Below are 15,209 nucleotides of genomic sequence, written 5' to 3' on the forward strand. Positions count from 1 at the left end.
TAGAGTTTCTGCCTTGTGGCCTTAACATGGTATTACCAGTACGCTATTAGCTCCCCCACATGAACACGATGATCTTAAGGGCCCGTGTGAAGCTGATATTGTGCTACATATATCGTTCATTTATGCCTACACACGATCGATGGCGAAGTCCAACACGTCGCAATCGTCTTCGAAGAAGCCTTCCTGCAGTGGCTCATCCTCGTCAGCCATATGACTAGCATGTCCTGGATTTCCTCGCTTAGGCTTTCTTTTTCGTGTTGTGCTCACTATCTGCTCGTCTTGGGCAGCATTGCCGCTGGTGACGGAGGTTTCGCGGTATATTACTGAGCGTGAGTCTTCTTCGTCACGACTCTGCGCCGAATACGTGTTGAGCTTCGTGCATGACATTTCGTCACCAAACACCCAATGATCCTGAACTCTTATCTCTGATGACTTGGGCTTTTTCGATTTCACTCGCAGTCCGTGCATATCAGACTCAAAGACTGACAGAGTGACCCTCATATCCGAATGGAATGGCTGGAAAGGCGCATTTGTGTCAATCTCGGCGAAGGATAGCGGATGTATGCTACCCGTGCTGTTGACTGGCTCAGACCGAAGATTCCAGGATCCTTGACATTCGTGATCATCACTTTCTCCAGGCTTGTTGGTAGTCAGTGCAGGGAACTTGACAACGACAGCCCGTCTCGCTTCGAAAACTGTTGCGTCTCTTTGCCGCTGATCTCGCGCCTTGCTCTTTCGTACTTGATAGTACTTCAATCCGTTCTCACTCAGTATGCAGACACCAGCCTTTGACGCTCGGCGTATCCAGATAAGGCGCCCAGCAACAACTTCTCTCTCCGATTTGAGGTGCACTTTGTTATCCCCAGCATGCTGCAATCTACTCACAGTCTCTGTTGCGGCACCGAGGGACCTACTAAGTCCTGCTGCAACTGCTTTCGACCCTCTAGCTCCAGTAGCAGTTGCGATGCCGAATCCTGCTTGGCCTATGCCAGCGAAACCTCCGCCGGCGCTTGGCGTTCGACCTCTTAAGTTTGTCAGCATTGGCTGCGTTCGACCGGCGATGTTCATTGCCGAAGCAAAGAATCCTCCAGATGGAGCGGCTGCGTGCTCCACCGCTGCTGCTCCTGTAGGAGGTGCTGAAATAGGTCGAGTCTTCTTCGGCGCCCTTGGCGGAGGCCAGCGCATTGCCGCGGCAGGCAGATCAAACAGATGGATTGTTTTGTTCTTGGTCAGTATCGCAATGCGAGACAGTTGCGGTTTCTGCCATAATACATCGACAATGACAGAGCCACTGAGTCGGTCGAACCGGGCCAGCTGTCTCACTTGTGGCGTGGAACGAGCCGTATCGCCATCAGTATCCGTGGCATGCGTTCGCACATGCTTCATCTCAAGCAAATCCCATACATACTGATAGTCGCCTTTGTGACTGGCACTTAGCAAGCTCAAGCCATGAGGTGCGAAGGACAAGAAGCTGCAGCCATGTGGTGGCTGAAACGTAGCAACAGGAGTCAAAGAACCTGCCTTCCGACCGTATGGATCATGGATGGCTCTGAGGTCGAAAATGGAAACAAGATCGGGATCTTTAGTAGCCGGTGCAGCATCTGCATGAGTAGGTGGGAATTGTCCGTATGAGGAAGCGTTTGCGTATGCCATATTGTGGTAAGGAGCAGGTTGGGACGTCGGCCCTGTCTGCTCGTCCTTCCTCCAGTAATTCTGCCAGTATTGCATGCCCTGATCACCGAGCCATTTCCCAGCCTTCATGACCTCCTGTGCAACGCCGCGAGCGACTTTGCCAAGCAGCGTGTCAGCATCAGGAGAATCAACTTCGCAGTTGATAGAAGGACGAGTACCCGCGCTTGTAGCATCAATGCCGGCTTGTCTGTGTACTGCAACGGCACCGCTGAGTACAGCGCCGATGCTTCGATGAGATCCAGTCACTGGAGGGCAAATTGCTAACCACCTGCCTGAAATGGACATGATGGGTATGTTTTCATCTTGCCCGACTCTGTTTGGATTCACGGCCACAGCTTCTGGAGTGCTTAAACGATGGTGAGACGAGTCCCTTCGCTGCTCTTTCGGCTGTATGGTGGTCCAAAACTTGCCCAGACACTCAAAGCTCGACGCGCCTTCAAATGTGTATGGACAGAAGACGAAGACTTCTCCTGATCTGCCAGATGAGACGGACAAGCAGTTTGCTGAAGTCATCAGACGCAAATGGTTGAGAGGCAAATGACTGACGCTCAATGGATCGTGTGTCATGTGCTGAAATGGTTCGATAGGCGTCCTCAGCAACTCCATCACCAATTTATGTTGGGACAAGGAGTAAATTGACACGTTCAGATCATACTGAGAAACGCCTCCAGCGGTCACTTCGGAGCGTAGCAGTGTCACTGCCAGAAGAGGCCTCAACTCGGCGAATGGATCTGTTCCAGATGTCCACTTGAGCAAGTCGGCGTCCACCACAACACCCGGCAAGTTCGAGAGTGTTCCCACCTCCTCGATTGCACCCCCATCAAAGGAGCAGATATTAAGTCTTCCTTCATATCCTGAGATAATCCCATGGTTGGTGCCTGCTGTGCCATTAGGAAGGCGTACAAACTTCGTAAACACTGATTCCTCGTTAATCGACGGTCGTGAGGTGGTTGGAATGCCGATGTCTATATCATGTGCAGCGTAGAAATGAGGCTGGGGCATGTGAGGAGGTGCAGGTGCCACAGGAGGCGAGCCATAGTTTCCAGGAGGATATCGAGGGTAGCCAGGTACTGGGGGGATGCTCCCAGTAAAGCTCACAGGTCGAGCATTGCGTGGAGGTGGCGATATAGGGGGAGTTCGAGTCTTGAAAGAGTGGCGAGTAGAGAAACCTGGTTCTACGGGCGGCGTGTTGGCAGCACTCGAAATGGCGACAGACTGAGGGCTTCTGCTATAGAGCTCTTCTGCAAGACCACCATCTCTAGGCGGAGTGTACTGATCAGAGACTTTCTCCGATGCGATGAGCTCCTCTCTGATATCTACTGGCCTACTCTTGCTATGCACCGGGTATCTCGCCTGGCTGAGGAGAGGCTGGCTCGATGGAGGATCGAGAGGAGGGTCAGGTTGTGCTATCGATCCGTAATCTGTTGGCTCCGGCGAGGAGCCCTCGACTGGTGGGGGTCTATTATGTGCATTGCGGTTTTTCTTTCGTCTCGGCCTCGCAGGCTCAGGCTCAGGCTCGGGTTCTGGTTGTTGCTCTGGTTCGTCGTCAATGCCCGGTAGGAGGCTGGCTTCGTCTGGGTCGGGATAGTGTTCAACGACAGGAGGTTGCTGCTGTACCTTCTTCCGTGGCATTCAAGACTTTGTATCTGAACTGGCAAGGATATGTGTGACGGGATGGGCAGGATGTGAAGATCCTCGGTTGCGCTGGGTGCTGGTTGTGTACACCCCTGACGTAGCTGGAGGCCCCGCGTTCAGACGCGTCAGTTTAGGTTGCAGGTAATCGACGCTGATCTTAGTAGCAATCAGTGGCGTGTGGAAATGTCTGGTAAGGAATGCATAGATTGGGAAATGGATTGACAAGAACAGATGTCACATATAAAGAAGGTCAGCCTGTTATGAGGACAAACATGACTCTATGAAGGCGGAAGGTCAGTAAGGTCAGTAAGGTCATCTGCCAGTGATGCGGGCTGGATCGTGGGCGTGGGCATGGTCAGGCAAGCTGGCCGCTGTCAACACGCAAGCAGTCACTAGATTAGCGCCTACTACTAAAGCCTGTCACCCGCGTTGTTCCTGCAGAACTTGGAAGCTAAAAGCGTGCACGTTCCTTCCTGCTGCAAGCTGCAAGCATGATCACAGGTCTCTTATCTTGCCGACTGCGGGGAGCGGGCGCTCGGGTCATCCCCCATCCAGTTCTCCGGCTTTGTTTGCGGCAAGCTTGTTGACATCCCAGACATTTCAAAGTACCTCATCTACTGTATTGCTCTCAATGGCAAGCTACACGATTGCTGCAAGCCCATTCCATCTTTCCACACATGAAAGGCCACCGACAAATAAAAGTGTGCAGCATGGACTAGAGTGTTGGGCGCAGGGAAAGGCCTTCAATCGTGAATGCTCATGAGTAACAATGCATGGCGGAGTAATGACAGCAGTCGATGAAACACCTTTAGCAAGAAGAAACCCCATAATTCAGCAGTTACCTAAGGAAGGCAAGAGCTCGGGAAGTGCTTGAGGAAACTGATATGAGACCACAAAGCATGAGGGCCTTGAGTCTTCAGATCGAAGGACTCGAAGATCCAACCAACGGCACTGAACATATTGCTGTATCGCTGTGGCCTGAGTTCTCGTTTGGTGAATGTCCAAATGGCATGACTGTTGAACACCCGACCCGGCTCCTTCTGATCCCTGCGGCACCGTCACAACTTCCAGCTGTTTTGTTGAACGATGATTGACGGAGGAAGGAGCGTCCCTCATTTTGACTTCTTCCCAGCAGCAGCAGCTCTTGCCTTTGCCGCCCTTTTTCTGTTACTCTTAATCATGACCATTCCCAGGAACGAGCCGACCACAGCTGAACCCAAGAGGGTCAATATCACGGGGACACGGATGGCCCAGACACGAGGAGGGAAGAGGCTTTGAAGTGGATGATCATCGTCGACAAATGGCTGCATGTGCCGTTAGTGCCAGCCATATCACAAGAGTTGTGCAGAACTCACCATAAATAGCGTCCATAATGTGTAGTATGAGAAGACGGTTGTTGCTACTATGAGCATAGCCATTCCCACGGCTTTGTCCAACTGTAAAGGGGCTTAGTTATGCACCAGATCATGCTATAGATGCGCTCCTACCATGTTGACAGCAGAGTAAGACGACTGTAGACTCGAGCTGCTGGCGACGAGATAAACCCTGTGTCGAGTGTTGTATAATGCTTTCGTGGCGCCAGATCCTCCTCGCAGCGACTGTGTTCTTGCCCCGAGTCGCATCCAAAAGTTAGTGGTTGAGTGGGCACTTAGTAGAGTCGGTGTCACATGATCCAAGTAAATTTACAAACCATCTTCAGATCTCTCTGCCTGACGCTGTCATTACTAGCGACGCCATAGGCTCAAAGCTTCGCATGGTGCAGCCATGAGTTGAAAACATTCACATACCACACCCATCGATTTCGAAATGTCTGCAGCTCTACTATCATCAGCGGTGCGACTGCCTACACCCCCACCAGGCGGCTCGTATTCACCCGGTCCATCAAACCCAAGGAAGAGGTCACCTCCATCACGATCCCCGTCACCGAAGAGGAGGAGGTCGCCTCCTGCTGCCGATAGTCGCAATGGTACGAAAAACCTCGATGCTAATCGCGCCCCAGACGAGCGCGAACGAATGCTTCAGGAACGATTCCGCTCAAGAGAAAAGGAAGATGCGAAACGGAAGCCCATGACAGAGGAGGAGAAGCAAGCTGCGGCCAAGGCGGAATACGAGAAGTTGTTGACTATGCGATCTGGAGGAACCTATATCCCACCCGCACGACTACGCGCATTGCAGTCTCAGATTACCGACAAGTCGAGCAAAGAGTATCAGCGCATGGCCTGGGAAGCACTCAAAAAGTCCATCAACGGTCTCATCAACAAGGTCAACGTGTCCAACATCAAGCACATCGTGCCGGAGCTCTTTGGTGAGAATCTGGTTCGTGGTCGAGGTCTGTTCTGCAGGAGCATCATGAAAGCACAAGCTGCTTCCTTGCCTTTCACTCCCATTTACGCAGCCATGGTCGCTATTGTAAACACCAAGTTGCCTCAGGTTGGCGAGCTGCTGTTGAACAGGCTGGTCATGCAGTTTCGAAAGGCTTTCCGTCGCAACGACAAGGCCGTCTGCCTGTCCTCTACCACCTTCATCGCACATCTTTGCAATCAGCAGGTCGCTCACGGTAGCGTGGTTGCTCAAATTCTGCTTTTACTCCTACACAAGCCTACCGACGATTCTGTAGAGATCGCAGTTGGGTTGACGAGAGAGGTTGGTCAGTTCTTGGAGGAGATGGAACAGCCTATCGCTTTGGCAGTGTTCGATCAGTTCAGAAGCATCCTACACGAGGCCGACATCGACAAACGAACACAGTATATGATCGAAGTACTATTTCAAGTGCGTAAGGACAAGTACAAGGACAATCCGGCCATCCGGGAAGAGCTGGACTTAGTCGAAGAGGAGGACCAGATTACACATCAGCTCGATCTGGACGGCGAAATCAACGTCGAAGATGGCCTGAATATCTTCAAATTTGATGCCGAATACGAGGAACACGAAGAAGCGTACAAGAAACTGAAAGCAGAAATCCTTGGAGAAGGCAGCGATGACGAGTACGAAAGTGGCTCGGAAGAAGACAGTTCGGATGACGAAGAAGAGAACAAGGAACGTGCTATGGAGATCAAGGACCAGACCAACACAGATCTAGTTAACCTGCGGAGGACAATTTACCTTACCATCATGTCCAGCTTGGACTTTGAGGAAGCATGCCACAAGCTGATGAAAGTACAGCTACCGCCGGGACAGGAACACGAGCTACCATCGATGATCGTCGAATGCTGCTCACAGGAGAAGACCTACTCGAAGTTCTTTGGCCTGGTCGGAGAACGATTTGCCAAGCTCAATCGCTTGTGGACAGACCTCTTCGAACAGGCGTTCGCCAAATATTACGATACCATCCATCGATACGAAACCAACAAGTTACGGAACATTGCACGATTCTTCGGTCACATTCTTGCAACAGATGCAATTGGCTGGCACGTCTTCTCCGTCGTACACCTCAACGAAGATGAGACCACCTCAAGCAGTCGTATATTCATCAAAATTCTGTTTCAAGATCTCGCCGAAGCAATGGGCATACCGGCACTTCAGAAACGTATGAAGGACGACATCCTCCGGCCAAGTTACGCAGGCATTTTCCCGATGGATCCAACGAACCCACGAGACACTCGATTCTCCATCAACTACTTCACAAGCATCGGTATGGGTGCATTGACAGAAGAGATGAGAGAACACCTAAAGAACATGCCAAAGCCTGCTCCGCCACCAGCACTACCAGAGCCAACCAGGCCGCGATCGGAAAGTGTTTCAAGCTACTCCAGCTACAGCAGTTACTCAAGTTATTCCAGCAGGAGCAGATCCGCATCATATTCTCGAAGTCCACCACGGAGAAGCATAGAAACTGGTCGAACTCGAGGCAGAAGCCCAACTCGAAGCATATCTCGTTCGCGATCTCCACCTCACCGACGACAGCGAGACAGAAGTTACAGCTCCTCCGTCTCACGATCCAGATCTCCGCCACGACGAAACGTCAAAAACCGTCTTCCGTCCCGGTCAGCATCTCCGCCGCGCCGAGGCAGACAACCACAGAAGAGTCGCCGTGGTCGCAGCCCTACCAGATCCATGTCAGCCAGCTCGGTTTCACGTTCTCCGCCACGGCGAAAGCTGCCTGCCCGTCGACGAAGTTACTCTCGTTCCCACTCACCACCTGCAAAGTCAAAAGCTACAAAGGGGGACACGTATCGGCCTTCTCGAGCACGATCTCCCTCACTATCTCCTTCTCGCTCCGTTTCGCCACCGAAACGTGCAAAGCGCGCTCCTCGAGGTCGCAGCCCAACCCGCAGTATCAGCCGTACGCCGTCGAGGAGCATTTCGCCGTCGCCTCCCCGAAGGAACGGTCGTCGAGCACAGCGGAACACCAGTTCGGCATCCGAGAGGAGTGTATCGCAATCACCGCCAAGAAGAGGAGGGGCTGATAAATACAGAGGCAGGGCTAGTCCGGATCCAAGAAAGAAGATGAGGAGAAGTCCGAGTTACGAAAGAGGAGGCAAAGTTGGTCGTGACGGAGATGACACTGTACATGGAAGTGGTGGTGGGAGGAGAGCTAAGGCTGCGGACTTCTTGTGATGTTGCGTAGTCAATAAGGTGGAATGAAATTGGTAATTAGTGCCATTGCTCATTCCTCATCGTTATGCTATGTGGATTCTGCTATTGCCAGGTCAGCTCCTTCTTATCTTTCGCCGACGTGGAACTTTCTACGTAGTCACTTGAGCCTGCCCCTGGTGTTCGTGATCTATGTTGACCGGTGCTGTGCGTAATGGTGTCGATAAGGTATGCATAGGGTGTGAAGTAGGAACGAGAATATGGTTTCAAACTTCGCCAGGCTCATGGCGAATACCGAAGAAGAGGAGTTTTCAATGATTCAATCTCGAATTTCTATTGCAAAGTGACCTTCTCGTCATTGCTCACACTCGTCATCTATGGTGAGCTTCTAGCGTATTCGACGGCAAGAAGGTGCCGACAGACACTGACATCAATGCCGACCAAAAAGACAAAACATATATCCAAAACACCCAGCAGTCATTTCCCTTCGTTTCCATCATCCTTCCTCACGCTATCCAACACGACTTTCCCCTCAATCCAACATCATGACCATTGACATGAGCTTTCATCTGCCAATCCCCCATCACAACTCAAACCACGCCTCCTCCCCAGCAGCCCTCTGCACAACCTCCCTCGCATCAACCTTAACCCTCTTGACTTGTCTCCTCTTCTCATTCCCCGGCTTAGCCCTCCACCCATTAACAACATGAGTGTTATTCCTCCTAACCCCCTTCCTCTCATCATACCCACTCCGTCCCCTCCCAACCCGACACCACATATTCTTGATCGCAGTCCCACTCCGAAACACACTCCCCCCATCACCACACAACCGTCTACTCACCTCCGCGAACCTCTCCTCTGTTTGAGGCACAGACGGGTCCTTAGCGACATCGAGCATGTGCCGGATGATCTGGTCGTCTTCGTAGATGGTAAAGGGGATGCGGTTGCTAGAGTCACTGGCGCCGGCGGCTGCCTTGGCGTTGGCGGCGGCGATGTTGTGTGTGTAGCGTTTGTGCGAGGCGGCGAGGATGTCGGGGGGTGCGGGGTAGGGGGTGTGGAGGCGGATGTCGTTTGATGGGTTTGTGGTTGCGTGGTTTATGGAGCGGGTTAGGGCGAGGTTGGGGGGGATGAAGGGGGTGGGTGTTGTTGTGTTGGTGTTATTGGGGGTGGAGGTGGTGGGTGTTGTTGTGTTGGTGTTATTGGGGTTGGAGGTGGTGGTGGTGCCGGTTGTGGAGTGACCTTGGTTGGTGTAGGATTGCCAGTCGGTGGTGAGTTGGTCGTCTGTGGGGGCGAGGTTGGCTTCGGAATGTTTGCGCTTTTTGGAGGCTGTGGTTGTGGGTGTGGCGGCTGGCTTTGGAGATGGTTTGGATGAGACTTTTGAGGCCGCTTTTTGTGGTGCGAGGGAGACTTGTTCGGTGACTTCATTGTTGAATGTCTCGTAGTCGGTGAGCATGGACTGGAATGCTTGAGGATCTTCGACTGCTGTCAGTTGAGCTTCGGTGATGGCCTCGACGGCATCGTCTTTTGTCTCTTCGATCGCTTCGAGGTAGCCAAGGACAAGATCGGCATTCTTTTTGATCCAATCTTTGATATGCGAAGGAATACGACCTTGCTTGGGAGTATCTTTGCCAACGCCAGCATTGATGAGCTTAGTAGCAACTGCCGATGCATGTGAAAGACTTTTCGTGCCGGCATAAGACTTGCCGCCTGTGTATGCTTTACCGCCGGTGACGGACTTTCGAGAAATCGGAGGACGTTTTGAAGCTGTTGCATGACCAGTGTTCTATCCTGGCTGCTCAGCTTCTTCGTCCTCGTCCACCTGCTCACCCTCGGCTTCGTCTTGTGGCTTGTTGTGTAGGCTATAACCCGGGTAGTTGTTGAGAGTCTTGCCGCCTCGCGGAAGAGCCTTGACCGACTCAGACTCAGACTCGTTATCGGAGTTGCCATCTTCATATTCAGAGCCGCTGTCACTTCCATGATCTTCTTCTTCATCTTCGGACTCGTGCTCGCAGTCTTCATCCTCCTCTTCGCCATCTTCGTCATCGTCGACTGACTCCTCATTGTGGTTGTAGACTGACTTGCTGACACTCTTGCCGGCAAATACTGGGACAGACTTTCGAACAGATTTGCCAGAAGAATCACCGACGGGTTGCTGCACAGACTCATCGCCATATTGTGACCCTCCGAAACCATCACCGTCGTCGTCTTCTTCTTCTTCATCTTCGACTTCAGACTCATTGTCGCCATCTTCAGCAGCGTTCATACCCGGCCATGTTGTCTTGCCACCAGTAGAGGCGAAGCCAGCAATATTAGCTTGTGGTTCAGGAGTAGGAGGTGACTCTGGTCCAATGGATGAGGCAGCATCGGAAAAATCTGCGACCAAGTCTGGTGTAGGTGGTCGTTGTGTGGGGGCAGTCGGGCTCGGAAGAATAGTCATGCAGTTATTGAGGTCGATCTCATCAAGACCGAACAGCTGTCGTGTAGCTGGGCTGAATGTGTTAGTCGATGATGTCTTCTCCGACAGCTGCTCGACTTCGAAGCCGTAAGCCAAGTCAGCGCATTCGAAGGTTGTGGTTCGGATTGCCTGACCAGCAGGACTTCTGAGACTTTGCGCCATTGTCTGACCAGCGGACATGGCGTAGGCGTTTTGAGGAACTTGTATCTGCATTTTGCAGGATGGTAGTTCGAAAGGCAGGCCTGAGCAACAAAGGTTGAGATGGTAGAAGCCAGAAAGGCCAATGTCCTAGCAATTTGGGGAGTTCTGCGGTAGCAAAGGACGTTTGTTGGATAGACGAGAGGTAAAGGTTGGTGGGGATGTGTCGTAGGAAGGACTGCTAGAAGTACCTCGTGCAGTGGCTCGGGGTGGTCCCACCGTCCCCAATGTCACTTAGCCGTGTGTCCTGCATATTCCTATTGTTCTTGGTGGCTGGTAAGATGAAGTTCTATTCAACTTTGCGGGGAGTGGGGCTGGAGGAGGTTGGGTATAGACTAAGCTCACGAAGGTCGACTCCGATAGGCGAGGAAGCTGGGGGTGTGCGGCTGTGCAGGTCGAAAAAGGGGCATAGAGCGGAAAAGTCGAAATCGGTGAAGGAAAATCGGGTGGCTGGAAGGCAGGTTTGTGTGTTTCTACCCATCAGATCGATTCTTGGATCATACTGTGAATGTCGAGGATGGAACATTCGAGCCTGAAGGTACAGAGAGTGACTAAGCTAGGCAATACTAGCGTGGAATTTTGAAGATGAACCTAGGAGAAGATGAGCTTAGTGAATGGGCAGTACTACTCGAGAGTAGTGGGTCAGTGGAGTAGAGGCCGTATGGGCGACGTAGAGATCTGAGAGTTAGCAGGAGTCATGCATTATCATGTAGATACGGAGTCCAGAGGCTCAATTTGAGCTTCGCTGCTGAGCCTGCATTGAAGAGCCATCCTGCTTCTGGTGAGGTCGACTGGAACCAACGCCATGGACGGAGACCATACTACTGACTGGGGTGATGCCACTGGCTCGTGCATTGACCCAACAATACCAACCTACAGGAAATCATGGAGCACACTGATGAAAGGGGTACCTACCTGACTTTCACATACAAAACGGTTCAAGCTGTGCTCTGTTCGGCAGAATCACCTGAAACCTCGCCCGGATAGACCAACAAACCTTCATCCAGCAATTTAGAAATCCAAAGATCCCAGCCGACAGCCTTGATAAGCTCCGAGTCGGTGATCATATCCTTGAAAACCCAGAGTTGTCCGTCCACTTCATCCATAACATAAAAACGCCCCCGGTTGTCCCTCATGATCTAAAAAGGTCCTTCGCTTTGACCGTCATCGAGAACGCTGAGGCTCCGAAGCAGTAGTCCAAGACCATCGATGTCGTAGAATCTTGCAAGGTTCTCTTCGTCTTCCTAGTCGAATTGACCCAGGCCATTTTTCATTCGATCGGGATTGTTTGTTCAGAAAGGAGCACCCTTGTTGCCCGGGAGCAGCTGATGCCAGTAGTCGAAATGCCAGTTGCTTTTCGGTGATGCTACGGAGGCCATGTCAAACTGTAATCTTGACCGAGTTGACCAAAGACCGTTGCATTTATGATAGCAATCGTCGTTGGAGGTCAGAAGATTTGTTGCCATGACTCGGAGTCAGGAGAAATTGAACCGAGATTTAACCGGCTGATCACCATCCACTCGAGCATCCAGAAACGACTTTCAGGAGATCTTTGACCATTGATATGAAAAGACAAGAACCTGTTGTTAATCGCCTAGGGTATTTGCTTTAAATAGGGAATTCATGCTTCATGCCGTTACTACTACGAAAAGGGCTTTCGCGAAAGGCTGTCTACCACGCCTGAAAACATGCACAGCGCCACGGCGGAATCTCCTGACCTTGGCCATCGAAACATCATGCGATGACACAGCAGTGGCGATCCTTGAGCGGCCTTCAGCTCTGGACAGCATCGAAACAGCTGGTGGCTCTGCTGGACGACTAGATCATCAAAGTCATGAAGAGCGAAGAACGAAAAATGGGTACTCGACAGCACGACTCCTGTTCAACGAAAAGGTCACGGCTCGCAACACAGGTCTGGGTGGAATACATCCCATTGAAGCCCTTGAGAGCCATCAAGCCAATTTAGCCAAACTCATCTCAAAAGCTACATCGTATTTACCAGACGTGGCGCCGGACTCTACCTCATGCGACCTGTCTACACCACCAGCATCAGCCCCTAGGACGATCCGCGTCAGTGACGGCGGGTTGAAAAAGCTGCCCGACTTCATCAGCGTCACGCGAGGTCCAGGGATGCGATCAAACTTGAGTTGCGGTCTCGATACGGCAAAGGGACTTGCAGCGGCATGGCAAGTGCCATTGGTTGGGGTTCACCACATGCAGGCTCATGCGCTTACTCCTAGACTGGTGGATGCTTTGCAAGGACAAGACACTCCTTCAGGCATAAAACTGCATGAACCTGCACCGCGCTTTCCGTTTCTGACGTTGCTGGTCAGCGGTGGCCATACCATGCTCTTACATTCAAAAGGTCTCGTTGACCATGAGATACTCGCCACTACCAGAGATGTGGCAATTGGAGATGCGCTGGATAAATGTGGAAGGATCATCCTGCCTGACAGCTTTAAGCTTCAAGCAAAAGATACTGCTTTTGCCAAATACTTATCTGATTATGCTTTCCCAGATCAGAACAGCTATGGAGACTGGCCAGTACCAAGAAGACGGAAGAATGAGATTGCCAAGCCGAACAACAAGTTTGGCTGGCAAGTGCAAGCTCCTTTGGCTGACACAAAAGATCTTGCTTTCAGCTTCACAAGCGTAGCTACGTCGATCGAGAGACTTGTAAAAAGTCGCATTGAGCAGCTTGACGGGTCGCTTAGCGAAGCAGAGCGCTTGTTGTTTGCGCAAACTTCACTGGGAATTGCTTTCGAGCACCTCGCCAGTCGCACTGTCGTTACCCTCGAAAAGCTGCAAGCGGCCAAGCAGGACGTGTCAACCCTTGTCGTGAGTGGTGGTGTAGCTGCGAACTCTTTCCTGCGGTACTTCCTGCGGAAAATGCTTGATGTTCGTGGATATGAGCATGTGCAGCTTCTCTTTCCCCCCGTGTGGTTGTGCACTGACAATGCTGCGATGATCGCCTGGTGTGGAATGGAGATGTTTGAGGCAGGCTACCACAGCGGATTTGAGGTCGGCGCGCTGAGGAAATGGAGTATGGATTCTGCTGCTCCCGATGGCGGTATTCTAGGTGTTGGTAGTTGGCTCAAGCATCAAACCACGTAGTATCTCCTATGCAAGCGTTTTTGCTTGATCTATATCTTGAGCTCTTCCGAGCCCGTGCCACATTGTGTCGTATCTTAATTCGTTTCATAGCTTCGCCGCAGGCATGGAGATGCTCAGGTGGCATTGGACATCTCTGTATCTCGGTTCTGCTCATTGATCTCCGGTTGCGCTGTGCCATTTACAGCTGGCACCGATGGCAAACTTTGCACTTGCTCTGGTAATGTTGCGTTGGGGTCTGTTGTGGAAGGTGTAGCAAATGCCGGGTTACTCTGTTCAGTCTGGACGGCTGGCACAGACTGTATGTCTGGCATCGTTGCTTGCGCTGGCTGGCTGGGCGCTGGTTGCTGCTGCTGCGCCTGCTCCACGGACAGACCTGGTGCAGACGTACTACCAGGTGCTTGAGCAGTATTTGTTTCTGTTGGATGTTTGTAGAGGAATCGTTCTCGAATGTTTGTGGTATCAGGGTTGCCCTCGAACATAATCGACTGCTGGATGAGTTGTTCGCCCAGCCATTGTAGAGGATATTGCGCCCTGAGCAGGTCAGTTCCCGAGTTTGCAAATGCTACTCCTATTTGCGAAAGATGTGTCTTACTCAGAATCCAGGGACTCGATGATCGCTTTCTTCAAGAACGGACTCAGTCTCGTATTTAGCCAATCTCGAAGATTGACTGTCGTACTTGCACCGGCAAGATTTGCCTGCATGGTAGGCGTCACCTGATTAGGCTGAGCCATGGTCTGGTCCAAAGCAACACGGGTGTAGTCAATTGTTTAACTATATCGAGTCTCTGGCTGGCAGGACTCGACGTGATGCGGGATCGTGTTTGGGGAAAGAGCACTGCACTTTGACGCAATCCACTTCTCAACTTCCTTGGCAGTCTGTCGCAGTCCGGTCCGTTCACTCGGCTCTCCCCTTCACGATCTTTAACTAGAAGCTGCCTACCAGTCCCTCTTACAAAGTCTTGGATGTTACGCTCGCTAACTCGGGCTCTTACGAGACTCGCATGAAGTGAACAGCCATCGGATCGTTTCGTGTTCCTGCCGCGCACACATTAATACTTGGTGCTTTCCACCGAGCTATAAGGCATTCCAACCAGCAAGAACTTCGTCACGCACAGAGCATGTGAAAAGCGTTTACCTTGCGTGCGAAACGCTCTTCAGACCATGCAGTGAGGGAGCTGCAGGAGGTGTCACATTCGAACAAGAGCTGTGTCTCCCACTCCTCGATACACACATCGGTATGGACTTTGGTTTCGAGCTGCATGGCCTGCTAACACAAACAGTTGGTCTCCAGGTGAAAGTTTGCCTCACCAAGTGCAAACGGTTCGGAGTCCGCCCCTATCTCAGCGTAAGTTATACCGGTCGTTCGTTTAGGCAGCGGATGGACACCTGTTCGGGACTCTGACTCGTGCGCACCCCGGGACAGCAAGGGCAGATCAGCAGACGTACGGCTAGATTGGCTTACAGAACGGGGTTTCCCAGAGTGCTTTCCTTACTATGATCAGTTTTTGCAAAGTAACCTGGTCCGTTTCTGGTAGCACTTGGACGTTTGACGCGTTACAATGATGGGATTATGGCAGGCGCA

General features: G+C 51.8%; 6 protein-coding genes across 6 annotated transcripts; 2 read left to right on the forward strand and 4 right to left on the reverse strand.

Annotated features, from left to right (window-relative positions):
* Positions 1–126: 126 nt before the first annotated feature.
* Positions 127–3,324, reverse strand: PMZ80_006595 (uncharacterized protein; the record flags this gene model as incomplete). The annotated part of the gene is made up of 1 exon (XM_064875007.1): positions 127–3,324. The coding sequence occupies one exon, from the start codon at positions 3,322–3,324 to the stop codon at positions 127–129; it is 3,198 nt and encodes a 1,065-aa protein (XP_064729407.1).
* Positions 3,325–4,439: 1,115 nt separating this feature from the next.
* Positions 4,440–4,817, reverse strand: dpm2 (Dolichol phosphate-mannose biosynthesis regulatory protein; the record flags this gene model as incomplete). Its single annotated transcript, XM_064875008.1, has 3 exons — positions 4,440–4,631; positions 4,683–4,763; positions 4,815–4,817. 3 exons carry the CDS (start codon positions 4,815–4,817, stop codon positions 4,440–4,442), a joined length of 276 nt encoding a protein of 91 aa, XP_064729408.1.
* A 316-nt stretch (positions 4,818–5,133) lies between these two features.
* On the forward strand, positions 5,134–7,733 carry CWC22 (pre-mRNA-splicing factor cwc22; the record flags this gene model as incomplete). Its single annotated transcript, XM_064875009.1, has 2 exons — positions 5,134–7,062; positions 7,107–7,733. The coding sequence occupies 2 exons, from the start codon at positions 5,134–5,136 to the stop codon at positions 7,731–7,733; spliced, it is 2,556 nt and encodes an 851-aa protein (XP_064729409.1).
* Positions 7,734–8,443: 710 nt separating this feature from the next.
* On the reverse strand, positions 8,444–10,528 carry PMZ80_006598 (uncharacterized protein; the record flags this gene model as incomplete). The annotated part of the gene is made up of 2 exons (XM_064875010.1): positions 8,444–9,624; positions 9,688–10,528. The coding sequence occupies 2 exons, from the start codon at positions 10,526–10,528 to the stop codon at positions 8,444–8,446; spliced, it is 2,022 nt and encodes a 673-aa protein (XP_064729410.1).
* Positions 10,529–12,136: 1,608 nt separating this feature from the next.
* Positions 12,137–13,627, forward strand: QRI7 (Mitochondrial tRNAs modification protein; the record flags this gene model as incomplete). Its single annotated transcript, XM_064875011.1, has 1 exon — positions 12,137–13,627. One exon carries the CDS (start codon positions 12,137–12,139, stop codon positions 13,625–13,627), a length of 1,491 nt encoding a protein of 496 aa, XP_064729411.1.
* Positions 13,628–13,740: 113 nt separating this feature from the next.
* PMZ80_006600 (uncharacterized protein) lies at positions 13,741–14,359 on the reverse strand (the record flags this gene model as incomplete). The annotated part of the gene is made up of 2 exons (XM_064875012.1): positions 13,741–14,158; positions 14,220–14,359. 2 exons carry the CDS (start codon positions 14,357–14,359, stop codon positions 13,741–13,743), a joined length of 558 nt encoding a protein of 185 aa, XP_064729412.1.
* Between the last annotated feature and the right edge of the window lie 850 nt (positions 14,360–15,209).

This window comes from Knufia obscura (genome assembly GCF_036327395.1).
Source record: "Knufia obscura strain CCFEE 5817 isolate CBS 148926 chromosome Unknown scaffold_7, whole genome shotgun sequence".
NCBI lineage: Eukaryota > Fungi > Ascomycota > Eurotiomycetes > Chaetothyriales > Trichomeriaceae > Knufia > Knufia obscura.